The 17,760-nt window shown below is 43.9% G+C and overlaps 2 protein-coding genes across 5 annotated transcripts in view; both read right to left on the reverse strand.

Moving 5' to 3' along the window:
- Positions 1 to 17,760, reverse strand: part of LOC135208649 (protein KRTCAP2 homolog) — a 45,819-nt gene that overhangs the window by 3,730 nt on the left and 24,329 nt on the right. For all 4 annotated transcript variants that reach the window (XM_064241042.1, XM_064241041.1, XM_064241040.1 and 1 more), the window contains 2 exons: positions 13,808 to 13,962; positions 12,075 to 12,205 (listed from right to left, as the gene is read on the reverse strand). In XM_064241042.1, coding sequence (XP_064097112.1) covers positions 12,075 to 12,205; positions 13,808 to 13,962 — 286 coding nt within the window. The remainder of the gene's footprint in view (positions 1 to 12,074; positions 12,206 to 13,807; positions 13,963 to 17,760) is intronic.
- On the reverse strand, positions 6,301 to 8,349 carry LOC135208648 (serine/arginine repetitive matrix protein 5-like). Its single transcript, XM_064241038.1, has one exon. It carries the CDS (start codon positions 8,108 to 8,110, stop codon positions 6,323 to 6,325), a length of 1,788 nt encoding a protein of 595 aa, XP_064097108.1. The 5' UTR covers positions 8,111 to 8,349; the 3' UTR covers positions 6,301 to 6,322.

Genomic DNA, 17,760 nt, shown 5'->3' on the forward strand with positions numbered 1-17,760 from the left:
TGACTTTGAGCCATCCGTAAAAACTGCAGTGGAGTCATCATGTTGCACAGAATGTTCTAAAAATATTGATCGCATGGCCTCACTGGACAATTCTGTCTTGGTAAAATTAAAATACCTACAAAATTTTACCTCTAGAAAGTTCCAGGGGGGACTAAATGAATATTTTGCTGGTAAAATCTCTATTCTTGGCATATTTAATTCACGCCTCAGTGGCGTGGTTGGTTTGGTGTTTGCTTCTCACCTCGGTGGTCGCGGATTCGATTCTCGGCCATTCCACTGAGGAGTGAGAGATGTGTATTTCTGGTTATAGAAGTTCACTCTCGACGTGGTTCGGAAGTCACATAAAACCGTAGGTCCCGTTGCTGAATAACCACTGGTTCCATGCAACCATGCAACGTAAAAACACCATACAAACAAAAACAGACAATAAAATTTACTCTAAAAGCAAGTGGATGAGGTTGCTTGGGGTGATTTTCATAAAACTGCCAATGCCTTTCATTTCTCATACAAATGCTGGTTAAAGACTAAGGTAGCCTCTGGAATCTATACCAGCTCCGAACCAGCAGACGCTTGTAATGAAGATCCAGTGGCACCTCATCAGCATCTACAAGCATGCTCTCTGTGAGAGATGATTTAAATGCTCCTGTACATTATCGTATTCCTCCATGATGAATTGAGTTGAGCGTTTTAAGGCTATTTGGCTTCGCAGAAGTGTACACCTCACACCCATAACTTAATTTTGAAAAGACCAAGGCTTTATATAATCTCAACATCTGAGTTCAGTCTGCACCCCGCGAAGTGTGAGACAGGACTTTCAGCAAATTCATTGGTTTCAAGCATTTTGCCTTAATATATTTCAGATATGGAATCCAAGTCAGCTTGCTATCAAAAATCAAACCAAGAAACCTTGTTTCACCAACACATGGAATTCTCTGCCTATGAATGAATAGATCTGGATCAGGGTGGATTCCCCTTATACGACAAAAGTGCATAGTTATCGTTTTACTGGCAGAAAATCTAAAACCATTAACCTCAGCCCATTTTACTATATTATCAATACAGAGCTGAAGGCGGCATTCAGCCACTGCCATCCTTGATGCTGCAAAGGAAATTGACAGGTCATCAACAAATAGGGTATATGTTATATCTGGGGGAATTATTTTAGAAACCCCATTGATTACCAAGGCGAACAAGGTTACACTTAAAACACTTCCTTATGGTACTCCTTCTTCTTGATTGAACACATCAGACAATGTTGCTCCAACCTGAACCTGAAAAAAACCTTGTGAAGCACCAGTCTTTCTTCCATCCCAGGAAATGAGAGGGGTGCTAGAGATTGGCAGTTAACGTTAAAACTTCAGGTTTGTTAGCTGTTAAAAATACAATTGATTAAAAAATTTTCATTTGTTCACATGCAGAACAAACCTTTAGTCTTAACAATAGGATAGACTTCTACTTGGAGGGAGGTACAAGTACCTTGAACTGGCTGGTAGTTGAGCCCACCTAACCACCCTACCTAGAAGATTGAGCTCTAAAGATCGGGGTCTGAGCCCGTGATAGAATAGATAAAGGAGTATCTAAAAACTCAACCTTCTGGGATTAAAATGATATTGTTATGATACAATAAAGTTTCATACATACTTACCTGGCAGATATATTCTTAGCTATCGACTCCATCGTCCCCGACAGAAATTCAAATTTCGCGGCACTCGCTACAGGTAGGTCAGGTGATCTACCGCCCTGCTCTGGGTGGCAGGACTAGGAACCATTCCCGTTTTCTAATCAGATTTTCTCTTCCACCTGTCTCCTGCGGGGAGGCTGGGTGGGCCCTCAATCGTATATATCTGCCAGGTAAGTAATGTATGAAACTTTATTGTATCATAACAATATCATTTTCATACATTCAACTTACCTATCAGATATATACTTAGCTGATTGACACCCTTTGGTGGAGGGCAAGAGACAGATAACTACTGAATAGACAGGTAAACAACATATGTTGTAGGTATTTATAGACCTTGGTTCCTACCTTATAAGGTGGAAGGCTTCGTGGCTACTGCCTAGGAGTCTGCTTCACCTCAAGAGCCTTAGCGAGATAGTGATCTGCGGCCAAGAGTTCTTGTGGGTCTGTCCATGGGGTCTCGTCCACTTACTCGACAGAGCCTAGCTGGCATTTGTCAATGGGTGCTAATCCGCTTATATGACAACACGCCTTCTTTAAGGAGCACACAACCGATCCCGATCACCCGATCCTAACACCCGTGTTAGTTCTAAGATTGCCAAGAGCCATCCCCGGACTCTTAGCAAACAACCAAAAACTCGACACACACACACACACACACACACACACACACACAAAAAAAAAAAAAAAAATTTTTGTACCCCCCTAAAAGTCCGTTGCCACTCGATCTCCTAGTGAAGAGAAGTGAAGGCTGCCTGTGCGACATCTGACACTTCCATGCACAGGAAAACCAAGAACACATCCGACAAGAGGGTTACGTACACTAATTTAAGGATCGGTGCTCGCTCCAGTACCCAGAACCGTCTGTGCCGACACAAACGGACCTAGAGAATAAAATTTCTCATACGTAATGCGCACATCCTTTAAGTAATGAGATGCAAACACTGAGTTGCATCTCCAATAAGTTGCATCCAAAATATTCTTGAGAGACATATTTCTTTGGAACGCAATAGACGTCGCGATTGCCCTTACTTCATGAGCTCTTACTCTTAATAGATTAAAAGTGTCATCTGGGCAGTTCTTATGAGCCTCGGTAATCACACTTCTTACAAAGAAGGCTAAGGCATTCTTAGACATCGGTCTTTTGGGGTCCTTTACTGAGCACCATAGACCGTGTTGCGAACCCCCCAACTGCTTCTTTCTGTCCAGATAGAATTTAAGTGCTCTGACTGGGCAGAGGGATCTCTCTGCCTCTCTGCCTACCAGACTAGTAAGTCCTTTTACCTCGAAGCTCCTGGGCCACGGATTCGAGGGATTCTCATTCTTAGCAAGAAAGAGAGTCTGGAATGAACAAATCGCAGTCTCTCCCTTGAAACCAACTCGTGACTCAAGGGCGTGCAACTCGCCGACTCTTTTTGCCGTAGCGAGAGACAGCAGAAACAGACACTTCCTTGTGATATCTCGAAAGGAAGCCGTGTGAGGTGGTTCGAACCTCTCGGAGGACAGAAATTTCAGGACCACATCCAGATTCCAGCTCGGAACTCTGGGTTCTATTGACTTTGATGTTTCGAAGGAACGAATGAGATCGTGTAAATCCTTATCATTTGTCAAATCTAATCCTCTGTTCCTGAATACTGCCGAAAGCATGCTCCTGTACCCCTTAATGGTCGGTACATAGAGATGCGATTTTTCCCTCAGGAAAAGAAGGAAATCCGCAATTTCGGTCACAAAGGTATTGGAGGAGGACAGCTTCTTCGACCTACACCAACTTCTGAACACCTCCCACTTCGATTGGTACACTCGCAAAGTAGATGATCTGCGGGCTCTGGCAATTGCGCTTGCCGCCTTGCGAGAAAACCCTCTCGCTCTGACAAGTCTTTCGATAGTCGAAAGGCAGTCAGAGCAAGAGCGGGTAGGTTTTGATGGTACCTCTCGAAGTGGGGTTGTTTGAGCAGATCTATCCTGTTTGGAAGAGATCTGGGGAAGTCCACCGTCCACTCCATTACCTCTGTGAACCAAATTCGGGATGGCCAATATGGGGCTATCAGTCATTCTTGCCCCCTTCGAGGCCACGAACTTTCTGACTACTTCCCCCAGTATCTTGAATGGGGGAAAAGCGTACACGTCTAGCCTTGACCAGTCCAGGAGAAAGGCGTCTATTGCATAAGCCCTGGGATCTTCTACTAGAGCGCAAAATGTGTCTATCCTTTTGGAGAGGAACGTGGCGAACAGATCTATTTGAGGCTTCCCCCAAAGAGACCAAAGGCTCTGACAGACTTCTGAGTGGAGGGTCCATTCTGTTGGAAGGACCTGGAACCTCCTGCTCAGTCTGTCCGCTCTCACGTTCCTCTCCCCTTGGACAAACCTTGTTAGGAGAACTACATTCTTTTGATTCGCCCAAATCAGCAGATCTCTTGCCAGTTCGTATAGGGCGAGAGAGTGAGTTCCTCCTTGTTTTTTCACATAAGCCAGAGCGGTGGTATTGTCGGAGTTTATCTGCACTACTCAGTCTCTGACTATGTGTTCGAAGCTCTTTAGCGCTAGGTGAATTGCTAAGAGCTCCTTGCAATTTATGTGCCATGACACCTGTTCTTCCGACCAGGTGCCTGACACTTCTTTGGATCCCAAGGTTGCACCCCAACCTGTCTCCGACGCGTCTGAGAACAATATCAGGTTTGGGTTCCGTACTTCCAGGGATACTCCTTTGTTCTCTTCTAAAGGGGTTAACCACCACCTTAATGGATCTTTTACTTCTGTTGAGATTGGAAAAGTGTCTGAGAGCTGTCCTGTCTTCCAATTCCAACTCCTTCTCAGGAAGAACTGAAGCGGACGGAGATGCAGTCTTCCTAGAGGAAAGAACTGTTCGAGCGAGGAAAGGGTCCCCAGAAGGCTCAACCATTCCCTCGCTGAACTGCGCTCCTTCCCTAAGAAGCTGGATACTGTGGTGCAACCTTTCTTTATTCTCTTTCGAGAAGGAAATACTTGAAAACCCCGAGAATCCATCTGAATCCCCAGATAAACCATGTTCTGGCTGGGGACCATCTGAGATTTCTCGAGGTTTACGATCAATCCTAATGACTTCGTCAGTTCCAAAGTCGTTGAAAGATCCTCCAAACACTGCTTTTGAGACCTGGCCCTGATGAGCCAGTCGTCCAGGTATAGGGAGACGTTTATCCCTTTCAAATGAAGGTGTCTTGACACATTTTTCATCAAGTCTGTGAAGACTTGGGGAGCCGTGGACAGGCCGAAACACGGGGCCCTGAACTGATAGATCCTTCCCTTCAACATGAAATGAAGGTACTTCCTCGACGAATGATGAATCGGGATGTAGAAATATGCGTCTTGAAGGTCTAGGGACGCCATCCAATCTCCTTGACGGAGTGCTGCAAGGACTGAAGCAGACGTTTCCATGCTGAACTTTTGTTTTTCTACGAATCTGTTCAGCGCACTTACATCCAGTACTGGTCTCCATCCCCCCGAAGCTTTTGCTACAAGAAACAAGCGATTGTAAAACCCCGGGGAGCTGTGATCCAGTACCAGCTCGATTGCTCTTTTGTCCCACATCTGCTCTACCATTTGACGAAGAGTATCCATCAGTACAGGGTCCCTGTATCTGGCGGACAGTTCCCTCGGTGTTGTTGTCAAGGGAGGGCTGTCCTTGAATGGGATATAGTAATAACCCTTCTTGATGATCGACATCGACCAAGAGTCGGTTCCTATGTTTGCCCAGGCTCCCGCAAAGAATTGCAACCTGGCTCCTACAGGTGTTTGGAGAATCGTTTCTTCATTTTCCCTACTTAAAGGGACGGAAGGAAGATCTTCCCCTTTTTTCTGTTGTCTTCCTTCTGGTGATCGATCTAGCCGGAGGGCCTCCCCAAAAGGACTGCTGCTGAGCTGGACAAGCCCCTTTCTTTTCCTCACTGGCTACAGGTCTATTCTTCCTTGAAGACTGCCTAAGGAGATCTTGAGTGGCCTTCTCAGTTAGTGAATGAGCAATGTCTCTCACCAACTGAGAAGGGAACAACAAAGCGGACCTCTGCGAAGGAGAGACGGCCTTAGTGAGGTAAGCACTGTAAACCGCCCTCTTCTTTAGCATTCCCGCACCAAAGAGGGAGCAGACTTCCGCCAATCCATCTTGAACAGCCTTATCAATACATGTCAACATACTATGCAAGGCTTCGGGGTTTAGATGTTCCGTTTCCTGGGACTTCTTAGCCAGAACCCCAAGGGACCAATCCAGGAAGTTAAATACTTCTAAGGTGTGGAAAAGTCCCTTGAGGAGATGGTCCATCTCCAAAAGACCCCATGTTGCTCTGGCCGAGTTCAAGGCGTATCTCCTCGAGGAGTCTACAAGACTCGAGAAGTCTGATTCGGCCGAAATGGGCAGAGACAATCCCATATTCTCTCCCGTTTCATACCATATGCCTCTTCTACCCGTTAGTTTGGCAGGAGGCATACAAAATACTGTCCTTCCTAACTCCTTTTTCGTCTTGATCCAGGAGTCAAGCGATTGTAGGGCCCTCTTCATGGATATGGCCGGCTTCATTTTCAGGAAGGAGGAAGACTTGTGCGCTTTCGTGCTCGAAAAGAGCGAGCGTGGAGAAGGAGGAGCAGCTGGAGTCAACGAATCTCCATACTCTTCTAAAAGGAGAGAAGAAAGAACTTTATAATTTGAAAGTTAAGAGGCTCGGAAGGAGAAGGCTCCCTTCTTTCGTCTGTCTCCTCCCTTGATTTCTTCCTCTCCGAAGAAGAAGCACTTCTAACAGGAGAGGGACTAAGAGTTATTCTCTCTCTATGCCTATCCTTAGGAGAGTCATGAATAGTTTTAGTTTGGCGCCTGGAGGACTCCTGGCGGTTGTCAGGCTCTTTTTGTAGAGAATGCGCCTGGCGTTTAGCAGGGGTATCTTGCTCAGAATACTCCTGGCGCCTGGGAGGAGTATCGTGTTCGGAATACTCCTGGAGCCTGTAAGGCGCAACGCGTTCCGAATACTCCTGGCGCTTGGCAGGCGCATCGCGTTCCGAATACTCCTGGATCCTGGCAGGCGCATCGTGCTCCGAATACTCCTTGTTCCTGGTAGGCGCATTTCGCTTGGCAGGCGCATTGCACTTAGCAGGCGCTTCATCTCCTCTAGTTGGATCTCGGCACTTGGTTGGCGTTCTAGGTCTCGAACGATCTAAAGAAAAGTCAGGCTCTTTGCGCCTGAAAGACTCCTCTCTTCTCATGAAAACTTCGAAGTCAACTTCACTATCAGGTGTTCTTTGGCGCCTACTTGGCGCCTGGCTCCTGGCTGGCGCCAGGCGCTTGGCAGGAGTTACTTCCTTTTCCACTTCTCGCCTGTCTAACGCTCCGCTCCCCCCAGAGATGGCCGCCTGTGCGACAACTCCCCTGGAAGGCTTGTTGCGCCTGACAGGAGATCGGTATCTGGATCTTTTTACTGGAAGCCTATCGTCCTTCCTACGAGTAGGCTCCTTGGAAAGTACTCCTACCAAAGACGCTAATTGCTCCTGCATATTTAACAAAATTTTCCTGGTAGAGGACTCCTCCTCATTCGAAGCAGGAGAGGGAGATCTGGAAGGCGCTCGAGGTTCTCTTACCGTCCATGGATCTAACTCCTTCCTAGCCTTCTTTATTACCGAAGGCGCATCTTCTTCAGAGAAGCGCTCGGGGCTAGAATTGAATTCAGGCTCTTTCCAATTCCTCTTCAGCCGACGGGAAAGGTTCGACTCCTTCCATCCTCTTTTCGGAGAAGGCGAACCTGAAGACGAAAAGCACTCTCGTAGGACGCTTTTCCTATAGCGGTCCCTGGCAGTCTGAGACGGAACAGATTCTGCCGAAGGGACGCCTGATCGTTGGGGATTCTCCACGACCTCCGTAAGGCTTTCGACTTTCCTTCTCCTCTGGGCCAGGGAGCTTGGAAGCGGTCTAGACCTGGAAGCGTCGCAGAGATGACCAGAAGCTCCCTCCACCACACTGGGGACACTTACATCACTTGAAAAATCACATTCACTTTGCTTACCTTCCAATGCTGCCAATTTTTCCTGCATTTTTTGAAGGGAAGCTCTGAGTTCCGCAATTTCCGAAGCAGAATCAGAGGGGTTAGCAACCTGTGATCGGGTTGATACAGAATGAGAATAATTATAAGAAGAAGAAGCTACAGAACTAGATAGAAGTTCACGAGATCTAGATTTACTGCTGCTTTTGTAAACCGCCTTCCTCTCTCTATCTTTCCCTAACTTCTTCAAGTAAGAAGTTAGATTCTTCCATTCTTGAGCACTCAGTCTTTCGCACTCGTTACATGTATTTTCAATCGAACACTCAACAACTCTACATCCACGGCATGCAGTGTGAGGATCTACCGAAGCCTTCGGAATCCTCACCTTACAGCCCTCATTCACACACACTCTGAAACTAACACTAGAGTCAGACATATTCAAGAAAAATCCAAAGCCAAGTCCAAAAACAATTCCACGATAGCGAATGCCAAACAACGATCCAAGTACGTCACCAAAAATCAGTCGAAAGATGATCAAAAGCGTTGAAAAAAGGAATCCAGTCAGGAGGTAGTTACAACAATGTTGGCACCACCGGCAACAGAGAAAATCTGATTAGAAAACGGGAATGGTTCCTTGTCCTGCCACCCAGAGCAGGGCGGTAGATCACCTGACCTACCTGTAGCAAGTGCCGCGAAATTTGAATTTCTGTCGGGGACGACGGGGTCGATAGCTAAGTATATATCTGACAGGTAAGTTGAATGTATGAAACACAAAGATAAATGAGTATCTAAAAACTCAACCTTCTGGGATTAAACACAATGAGACATGTCCAGATTCTTTGCATTTGAGGAAGGTAAAAAGAACTGTCTGTTCAAGCAACAAACCACATAGGCCACAGGGATTCGTTACCACTCCTCTCTCTGCCAAAGAGAGGAGTAAGAGCTATTGAGAAGCAGATTTGTTATGTATAGGAATAAACCAAATAAATGCAACCAGTACGACTGCCACACTCGCCTTCAGACCAGTTCCAGCTTATGACTCGTCTTATTCTTCAACCCACCTGTGGGAAGAAGGGAAAAAAAAAAAAAAAGGGGAGACCAGCCATTTCCTACAGTCTCTCTCCCACACAATTATCTTAGGTAAGATACAAACTGTCAAGCTAGGGGCACTGGATGAGCTACATAACATGTTAGGTAGCCACCACCAAACCCAAGAAAAAAAAAAAAAAAAAAAAAAAAAAAAAGTCCCCAGGACCTGCGGGCAATTTCCTTCTGCAAAAGGATTTGAACGTTGTCTGCTGAAGCCAGGAACCAGCATTCTAAACCCTATGAACAGAAAAGTTCTCCTTGAATGCCAGAGAGGAACTCCTTCCTCTGATGCCCTATGCTCTAGCCTGCACAGACTGACAGAACTATCCAGTGAGGAGTAGTATGCCTGCTTAATCACCTCACACAGCCAAAATGAAAAGGAGAGCTTGGAAACGTCCATTCTGATATGGCCGAGAATGGCTGGTGCTAGCACAAAGTCTACAGCACCTAGGCCTTAGACGGAGAATCCTTTAGATAGCAGCGCAGAGCTCTGACCGGACAAAAAAAAAAACCTACGCAGATCACTGTCCATTAATTGATTCAGGAGAAGAATGAAAACGAGACAAATCTGCCATTATCAACAGAGATTTTGAGTCTTGCCTACAAATTTATGAAATTTGAAGGTGTTTTACTATCATAACTCAGACCATGAAGCTCACCTGCTCTCTTCAAGAAAGCCCAGACCAACAGGAAAACTGTCTTAAGAACCAGATTCCCGACTGACGAGTGACAAAGTGGTTTGAATGGAGCTCGAGTGAGACTACTCATGACCAGAGTAAGATCCCCATTGCATGTTTGACCTCTCTTGTTGAAGAGGACCATTCAAAACTCCCCAACAATATCAGAATTTCCCATGATGAAGAGATGTCCAAGCCTTTCAGGCGCAGGATCAACCCGAAGGTGGCCCTGTAGTCCCCATAAGCCGAGAGAGAAAGAGCTTTTGGTTTCTGTGAAATAATAGAAAATCTGCTATCAGCTCACTGAAATTCAGAGTTGAGAGAAATACTATAGACAACCCCAACCATAGTAGGCAGCCCACTTGCCTTTGTAAACTGCTGATGAAGACCTCCTGGGATAGCTGGACATCTGGCCTGCTGCTTCGCAAGAAAAGCTGCTCACTCTCAGGAGATACTTGACAGTCTGGCTGTGAAGCGACAGATCTTACCGACTGGTGGAACCTTTCCACATGAGGCAGGCAAAAGAGGTTCCATGGAGGAATTCTCTCAGAACTGCTGACAGTAAATAAGAAGTTCTGGGAACCACTCTGCCTGCGGACACAGAGGCACCACCAAAGACATCCCTGAAATTCCTGGGACTTACTACTCTGTCCAGGAGCCGACAGATCCGGTAGAACTTTGGGAAAGCATACACCTGGAAATTGTGCCAAGGATGCTGAAGAGCGTCCTCTGCCTGAGGAAGAGGATCCTAGACCACTAAGAAGTAGACCTCCAGCTTCCTGTTGAAGCGTAAAGCAAACAGGTCTAACATGGGTCTTTCCCAAAGATAAAACGGTGATACCACTACGTCCTGATGCAGAGACCACTCAATACATAGGACTTAGTCCAATGGCTAGATTGTCAGCCATCAAACTACTGCTGCCTGGAAAGTATCTTAACCATGAGCTCCACAGAGGTGTCAACCACCCACTGGTTCATTTTGACTGTTAAATAATGGAGCTGGCAGGAGAAAGAAGTCTTCTTCTCCAATGAATAATTTTGGGACCATGAATACAAGACCTCTAGCTTCTGTCACTGAGGTGGTCTAACAAGGGTTTCCAAGCAGACAGAAAACACAATAGGATACTCCACGGGGATGTCTTAAAACAAAATACTCCGCACAGATATGTTCAAAATCTCCTACTGTAAACTTTTGCATGACAGTAATTGCACTGTAGGCCTAGGAGAAGTCCTTGGGTTGCCCAGGAAACGTGCATCTCCAACAGTAGACTTCCTATGATGTTATCTCTTAGGATGATCTACAATCAGTATGCTACTCCTCAGAGGAGTAGCCCTATAAAGATAGGACACACTCACCTTTGGGTTATGGAACCACCATGGCAGTGTTCCTGTGCAACATAAACAGAGCTAAGATGGATCTTACCTAGTTCGAAGGTAAGAACACCAGAATATGAGATACATTACTGATCTGGTTACTCAAATGAAAAGGAAGGTTAAGCTAGGCTAAGGATAAGGTAGCTTTGCGCCTAGTTAGGCTAGGCTAAAACACAGCACTTGCAAGGCTAAAAACTCAACCACTTTGGCTAGATTAAGGTAGCTTTGAACTAGTTAGGCTAGGTTAAGAACTCAACATCTTAGACTAGGTCAAGGTAGCTTTGAACTAGTTAGACTAGGCTAAGAATCCAGCACTTGCTAGGCTTAGAACTCAACCACTTCTTTGAACTAGTTAGACTAGGCTAAGAATCCAGCACTTGCTAGGCTTAGAACTCAACCACTTAGGAGTGCCTCAGTGGCGTGGTTGGTATGGTGTTTGCTTTGCACCTCGGTGGTCGTGGGTTCAATTCTCGGCCATTCCATTGAGGAGTGAGAGATGTGTATTTCTGGTGATAGAAGTTCACTCTCGACGTGGTTCGGAAGTCACGTAAAGCCGTTGGTCCCGTTACTGAAAAACCACAGGTTCCATGCAACGTAAAAACACCATACAAACAAAATCAACCACTTAGGCTAGGTTAAGGTAACCTGAACTAGTTAGGCCTCAAAGTTTGCCCAATTTGCGGTAATGCCTATTTTTTTTTTTTTCTTTCTTTCTTTTAGCCTAGCTCTTTAAGGGTTAAGATGTTTTGACTTGACAGGCTGGTTTGTGATTCCAGTAGCCAGGAGGTAGAAGATGCAGACAATCAACAGTTATGACAACCTACACCAAGGTCATTGAACTCATTTGTGGGTATAACAACATCCTGGCAGAGATTGTGGCAACCCCTTCATATTTCTTGTGCCTAAGAAAGAAGCAAAGACATCTTTTGGGGCTACCATGCTCTTATCATGCCGACTTCATTCTCAATTAAGTAAATTCTCTCTTCTCCAGACTGGCTCTGATATAATTTGCAAAATATACATTACCATGAACTGAGGCAGTCAAGTGGCTTAGAGTAGTAAGCGGGACAATGGGAATCCAGAAGAAAGAAGTTTAACCTGGTGTTATTAATTCTCTTAAAAAGCACTTGAAAAATGTTACACAGGATTTGTTTGTTGTATGGATAACATATCAGCTATACAGTACTATAAAAATGTAACAGTAATTACATATAACACACTACACTACTTTATTACAATACTAAAATACAAACAACATACCAGACAGTGACAGACACTCTGTGGACCATGCCTGCTGCAGAACAAGCTAGTATTAAACACAACGCCACTTCAGGAATGACACGAGCCTGGAAGCCTTTCCCAAACATGATGTTTTCAAGGTTGCTCAGAGCCTGGTTTGCAGTTAAGGAAAACTTTGTGTAAAGTACAGTGGAACCTCGGTTTTGGTACATACAGTAATCAATTCCACAAACCCCCATAAAGCCCAAAACATACGAAAACCAAAACAATAATTCTCATAAGGAACAATGTAAATGCAATTAATGTGTTCCAGATCCCAAAAATACATTTTATTGGGAATAGACACAGTTTTACAAACATAAAATGAGAAATATAAATGAATAATGAACATTTATCATCACTCTTACCTTTATGGAAGACACTTGTTACCATATGGTATGGAGGAGTGATAATGGTAGTTACAATTTTGACAACGTCTTCGAGGGTTGCGTGGGAGAGAAAGAATTGAGAACATTGCTGGGTTGAGAGTTTAAATGTTTTTGTATGTTTGATATGTCTTGTTCCGTGTTGCTGTATGAGAGAGAGAGAGAGAGAGAGAGAGAGAGAGAGGAGGAGAAGATTGGAGAGAGATAGAGAGAGAGGAGAGAGAGAGAGAGAGAGAGAGAGAGAGAGAGAGAGAGAGAGAGAGAGAGAATCTTAACTGGTGGATGGATAATAAGGAGTGGTTTGATGGCGGGCAAAAGTGTTACAGAGTTGTAAGAAGTCGGTAAGTCTGTGAAGTCAGTCGGCAGCGGTCTTTTGGAAGAGAGTATTGGTGGTCAGTTGTATTGTGGTTTCCTGGAGTTGTTTTGTGAGTTGTTATTGGTATTGTCTGTTGGAAAGTTGTCGTGCTTGTGTAGTTGGAAGGTTGAGCTTGTAAGTTGTGGAGTGTTTTGTTGGCGAGCTGTTGGGAGAGAGAAGAGGAGAAATGGATTTCATCTTTGTTGGGGTGATCATTCTCCACAAAATCTTTTACATCACTCCCACTTTGCAAACATGTCCTTTATCACTGAGGTAGGCACTTTATGTATGCCCGTTTTCTGAATTTTTCAAGCCAGTCTCTGCTGGCCTTAAATTCACTATCTCAGCACTTGTAGGCATTTGCTTACCGTGATCAGCATGCAACACCCTCCAACACTTTGCTACGAGTTCTTTCCTAAATTTGCTACTAGTTCTTTCCTAAATTTTATAGTGGTTCTCACCCTTTTTACAGAAGGGCTGGCATTTGGAACTTTCTTTGGCCCCACGATGGCTTATTTAGCAGTAGCACTCGAAAAATAAGGTGCAAAAAACGAGCACAAAAACACAGGGCACTCGGTCCGGGCCTAGTCACCAGTAGGCCCCAGAAGGAGTGTTTCCAAGTGTACGAAATCTGAAGAAAAGTAAGAAACCAGAGACCCAATTTCTTTGGAAAAGTCTACAAAAACCAGAGCGTACGAAAATCGAGGTTCCACTGTAGTACCTAAAAAAAAAAAGCTAGAAATAAACTGGAGTTGTAATATACTGATGACATTTCCCATCTGTGTTGTAAGCTATTAACAATATCCTAGATATTCAGGAACTGGATTGTGATAATGATTAAAATTAAATAACTTACTGTTCTATAATCCGTTTGTACCAAATTACAACACTATTTAGTCCCTATAAACAATGGAAAAAACGGTACCAGTAAAAATCTCAATAAGCATTAGCTACACTTTGCAAAAAAAGGATACAGTCAACATGAATATGAAAAGCCATGAAGCTATATATCCTGCAACCAATGTCATAAGCCGAGTGGATCCAAGGTGAGTCTTGTACATCTGCAGGCCTGAGAACACCAGCACAGAGCACAAGATGGCAAGACCAAATGAAGCTGTTGTGCTCACCCCTGAGGATGTCAAAAGGTTAAAAAGGTGGTTCTGTATTTTGTTGAACATTAAGAGACAATCATATGTATATATTAACAGAGGTAGAGTTGGGCAAAAATAAAGAGAACACTGATTTTGGATTTGGAAGCAATAAAATCCTTTAAAACACATTTTTTCCTTAAAGAAACTCCAGTTCAAAATTATTACTATTGTATTCTTTAACATTGTACAATTTTTATCATACATACCTGGGTATGTTACACATTCCTATTACTTTGATTTATATAATCCCAAGATACTCAGTTCAGTGGAACTATTTATCTCATTTTATTCAGTGAGGTACAGCTGTACCTTCCCACAAAATATTAACTTGCCATACTCTTAATTTAGTCTGCCATACTTTTTTCCATAGCTACAATTACAAATATTTTTATGCAACAATTTTTTACAAAATACATAAATATCCAAGTAACAATTCCAGTCACCAGAGTGATATGAAACTTAATAGGTCCTAAAAACAATCAGCTTTCACTTTTCCCTGGCTAAGTACCTGTATACAATTTCACAAAGAAATATTAAAGTAATGTGAATAAAGACAACAAAGACAACACTCATGCCATCATAATGCAAACAAGGTTATTTCAATTCTAAAATTATTAGAGTATTCAAACAATCTAATAACTCATACAGTCCATATTAGAAGTCATCGAATCTTCAAAAAGACCGGCAAATTCAGGTGTCGCCATTCATTGTCTTCACTTTTCAGTAAATCTTGGTAGGAAATATAAGACTGAAGGGAGGAGGAATTAACTTTGTAGATAAACTAGTTTTGCTTTTTCCAACCTTATCTCTCATACAAACTTATGGCAGCCCAAAAGTAATAACTGAAGAATGGAGGATCCGAGAGACCCCTGGTAACAGGATGTTCAGAATTAAGAAAAAGCACACACATATAGGTGTTCCCTTACTAAGCATAGCAAGATTTCCATCAGATACCAACAATATGTGTAGTTGCTAATACATAAACCTAAAATTTCATATTTTGAAGATGAGAATGAAAAAAAAGAAAGAAAAAAAAAAAAAAAAAGGATCAACGATGCAGACCCCTAAATCCTGCCCAATATGAAAAGCTTGGGCTAGGAGTACTAAAAGTCCCAGCAAATAAGAATTCATCCATTTAAGGGCATCCCTAAAGATAAAATCTTGGACGAACTATACTGTATCAGCACCTCAAACAAAGAACCAAAAATATCATATGAGAATGAAATAGGTGAAAACTAAAAATCTTAACTGTACCAACTAATTTTAAGAGATGTCCTAATAGGCCCTTAATATAACCACCCTGAATTGGTAATATACCAAGTTCTCGGAGAGACATGTTTCTTGAAACAGCCTGCCAAGATGAACAGTCTAAAAGAGTGCTTTCTGAGACCTCCATTCTTCTTGAATTAGTGACAAAAAACTTGGACTGAACACAGAAGATCCTATGCTACAGTGGCAACTGCAGACAAGGCAGGAATGGCAAGAGGGTAGTGGAGTAACTTCGGTAGCTCGCTGACCCTTCAAAAATGTAAACACCTGAAAGAAGGATGACTTCAATGCAAATTCCAGCAACAAAGGCTCAAATAGAGGTCTGGAAAGAACTTTCCTGAGACAGAATCCAGTTAGGAGATAAAAATGACAAGGGTCCTACTCAAAATGCTGGATAAACTTTCCCAAGTCCACTGAAGAACCTACACATAGTCCACAAAGATTTTAGTTACAGTTACCCTATAGGCTTTGATGGCTGAAATGGAAAAGGAAAACATGTTAACCATCCAGTATAACAGAAGTGATGCTATGTGGATCAATAAACCTGGTGACTATACAAATCACACAGCTGTCCTACTTTCCTTGGTGAGACTAGACACCAAAGTTCAGCAAACCCTGGAGATTGTTGCGACTGCTTACAAACACACTGCACTGGAGGCCCTACTGCATAGTCCCTGTGTGTACAGGGGACAACATTTGGAACCTGGAGATATGCAGTTGATGTAGTAGCTTCTTCCTGGTCACAAGGTATCCAGGCCTGTCCATTAGTATGATTTTTGTACAATAAAGTTTCATACATACTTACCTGGCAGATATATACTTAGCTATAGACTCCGTCGTCCCGACAGAAATTTGAATTTCGCGGCACACGCTGCAGGTAGGTCAGGTGATCTACCGCCCCGCCGCTGGGTGGCAGGAATAGGAACCATTACCATTCTAGAACCAGATTTTCTCTTCCAACTGTCTCCTGAGGGGAGGCTGGGTGGGCCATTTAATCGTATATATCTGCCAGGTAAGTATGTATGAAACTTTATTGTACAATAACAATATCATTTTCATACATTCAACTTCCCTGTCAGATATATACTTAGCTGATTGGCACCTTTGGTGGAGGGTAAGGGACAACTAATTACTGATTAGACAGTTAAACAACATACGTTGTAGGTAATAAATAAATAAAACCTTGGTTCCTATGTGTTTTAGACGAAGGGTTGACTTCCCAGCTATTGCTAGGAGTCTGCTTCGTCTCAAGAGCCTCAGCGAGGATGTGACCTATGGCTAAGAGTTCTTGTAGATCTGTCAATGGGGTCTTATCCACTTACTCGACAGAATCTAATGGTCATTTGTCAATGGGGTCTTATCCACTTACATGACAATACACCTATGCCTAGTGGCATAATTAAGGAGCACAACACCGATCCCGATCACCTGATCCTAACACGAGGGTTTGTGCTTAATTTGAAAAGTTATCCCCAAACTCCTTTCAAACAACGCAAAGAAAAACACTATGTTAAAATAAAAATTAACTGACTAGTTAAGGATCAGTGTCGGCTCCCTATCCCAGCAACGTATCCGTAGACACGTATAACCAAGAGAGAAGGATCTCTCGTAGGTCAACTTGACCTCCTTCGTGTAATGGGAAGTCAACACAGAGTTGCATCTGCCGTAAGTGACAGCTAATATGTCCTCATGACATATTGTTATGGAAAGAACAAGAATTCATAAAAGCTCGCACTTCATGCGCTTTTAATTCTCAGCTGTTCGAAGGAATCATCAAGTTACTCATGAAGTGCTTTAGCGATCACACTTGTTTCAAGGAAGACCAGGGCTTTCTTTGAAATGGATCTCTTCTGGATGAAGCCTAGAGCCTGGCTGGCATCTGGCTGGCGCCTCGCGCTTGCCTGGCACCTCGCGCCTGCCTGGCGCCTGACGCTTGGTTGGCGCCTAGCTCCTTGGAAGGCACTTTTCGCCCGACTCCTGGTTGGCGCCTCGCGCCTGGAAGTAGCTTCGCGCCTGGCTCCAGACTGGCACTATTTGGCGCCTGGCGCCTAACTGACTCCTCTCCACTTGCTGGAGCTTCGAGCTTGGTAGAGTCTCGAGGATGTCTGGCGATGTCCACATCGGACACTCTTATCTGTCCGATTTGTTCGCCTCTAGCGCATCAGCGCTAGGTTGGAGGCCCCCTCTCTTCATCAAACAATGACAGTGTTCCTTGAAACTGTCTGCCTCTGGCGTTTTTTACGCCTGTTTTGGCATTTGGCGCCTGGTTGGCGCTACATTGTCCGAAAGTCCTGAACCTCCACAATAGTTTATCAGAAGACTGGAGAAGGGTGGAAGAAATTCTTCCATTTTGAGCTTTTGGCCTCTCCGGCAAGGGGAGGTGGTTGTAGTCAGCTACATCCATTAGACGATAGGATATCTAACAGTACGAGAGATAAGAGTCTTCCTCCGAGGAGGATCCTTCTTGAATCCTTCTGTTGCTAACGAGATCTCTTCCTATCTGTTGA

Source organism: Macrobrachium nipponense, chromosome 35, assembly GCF_015104395.2.
Source record: "Macrobrachium nipponense isolate FS-2020 chromosome 35, ASM1510439v2, whole genome shotgun sequence".
NCBI classification, from domain to species: domain Eukaryota; kingdom Metazoa; phylum Arthropoda; class Malacostraca; order Decapoda; family Palaemonidae; genus Macrobrachium; species Macrobrachium nipponense.

Coding starts and splice junctions, on each gene's coding strand:
- LOC135208648 (XM_064241038.1), bottom strand. CDS start 8,110: ATGTCTGACTCTAGTGTTAGTTTCAGAGTGTGTGTGAATGAGGGCTGT.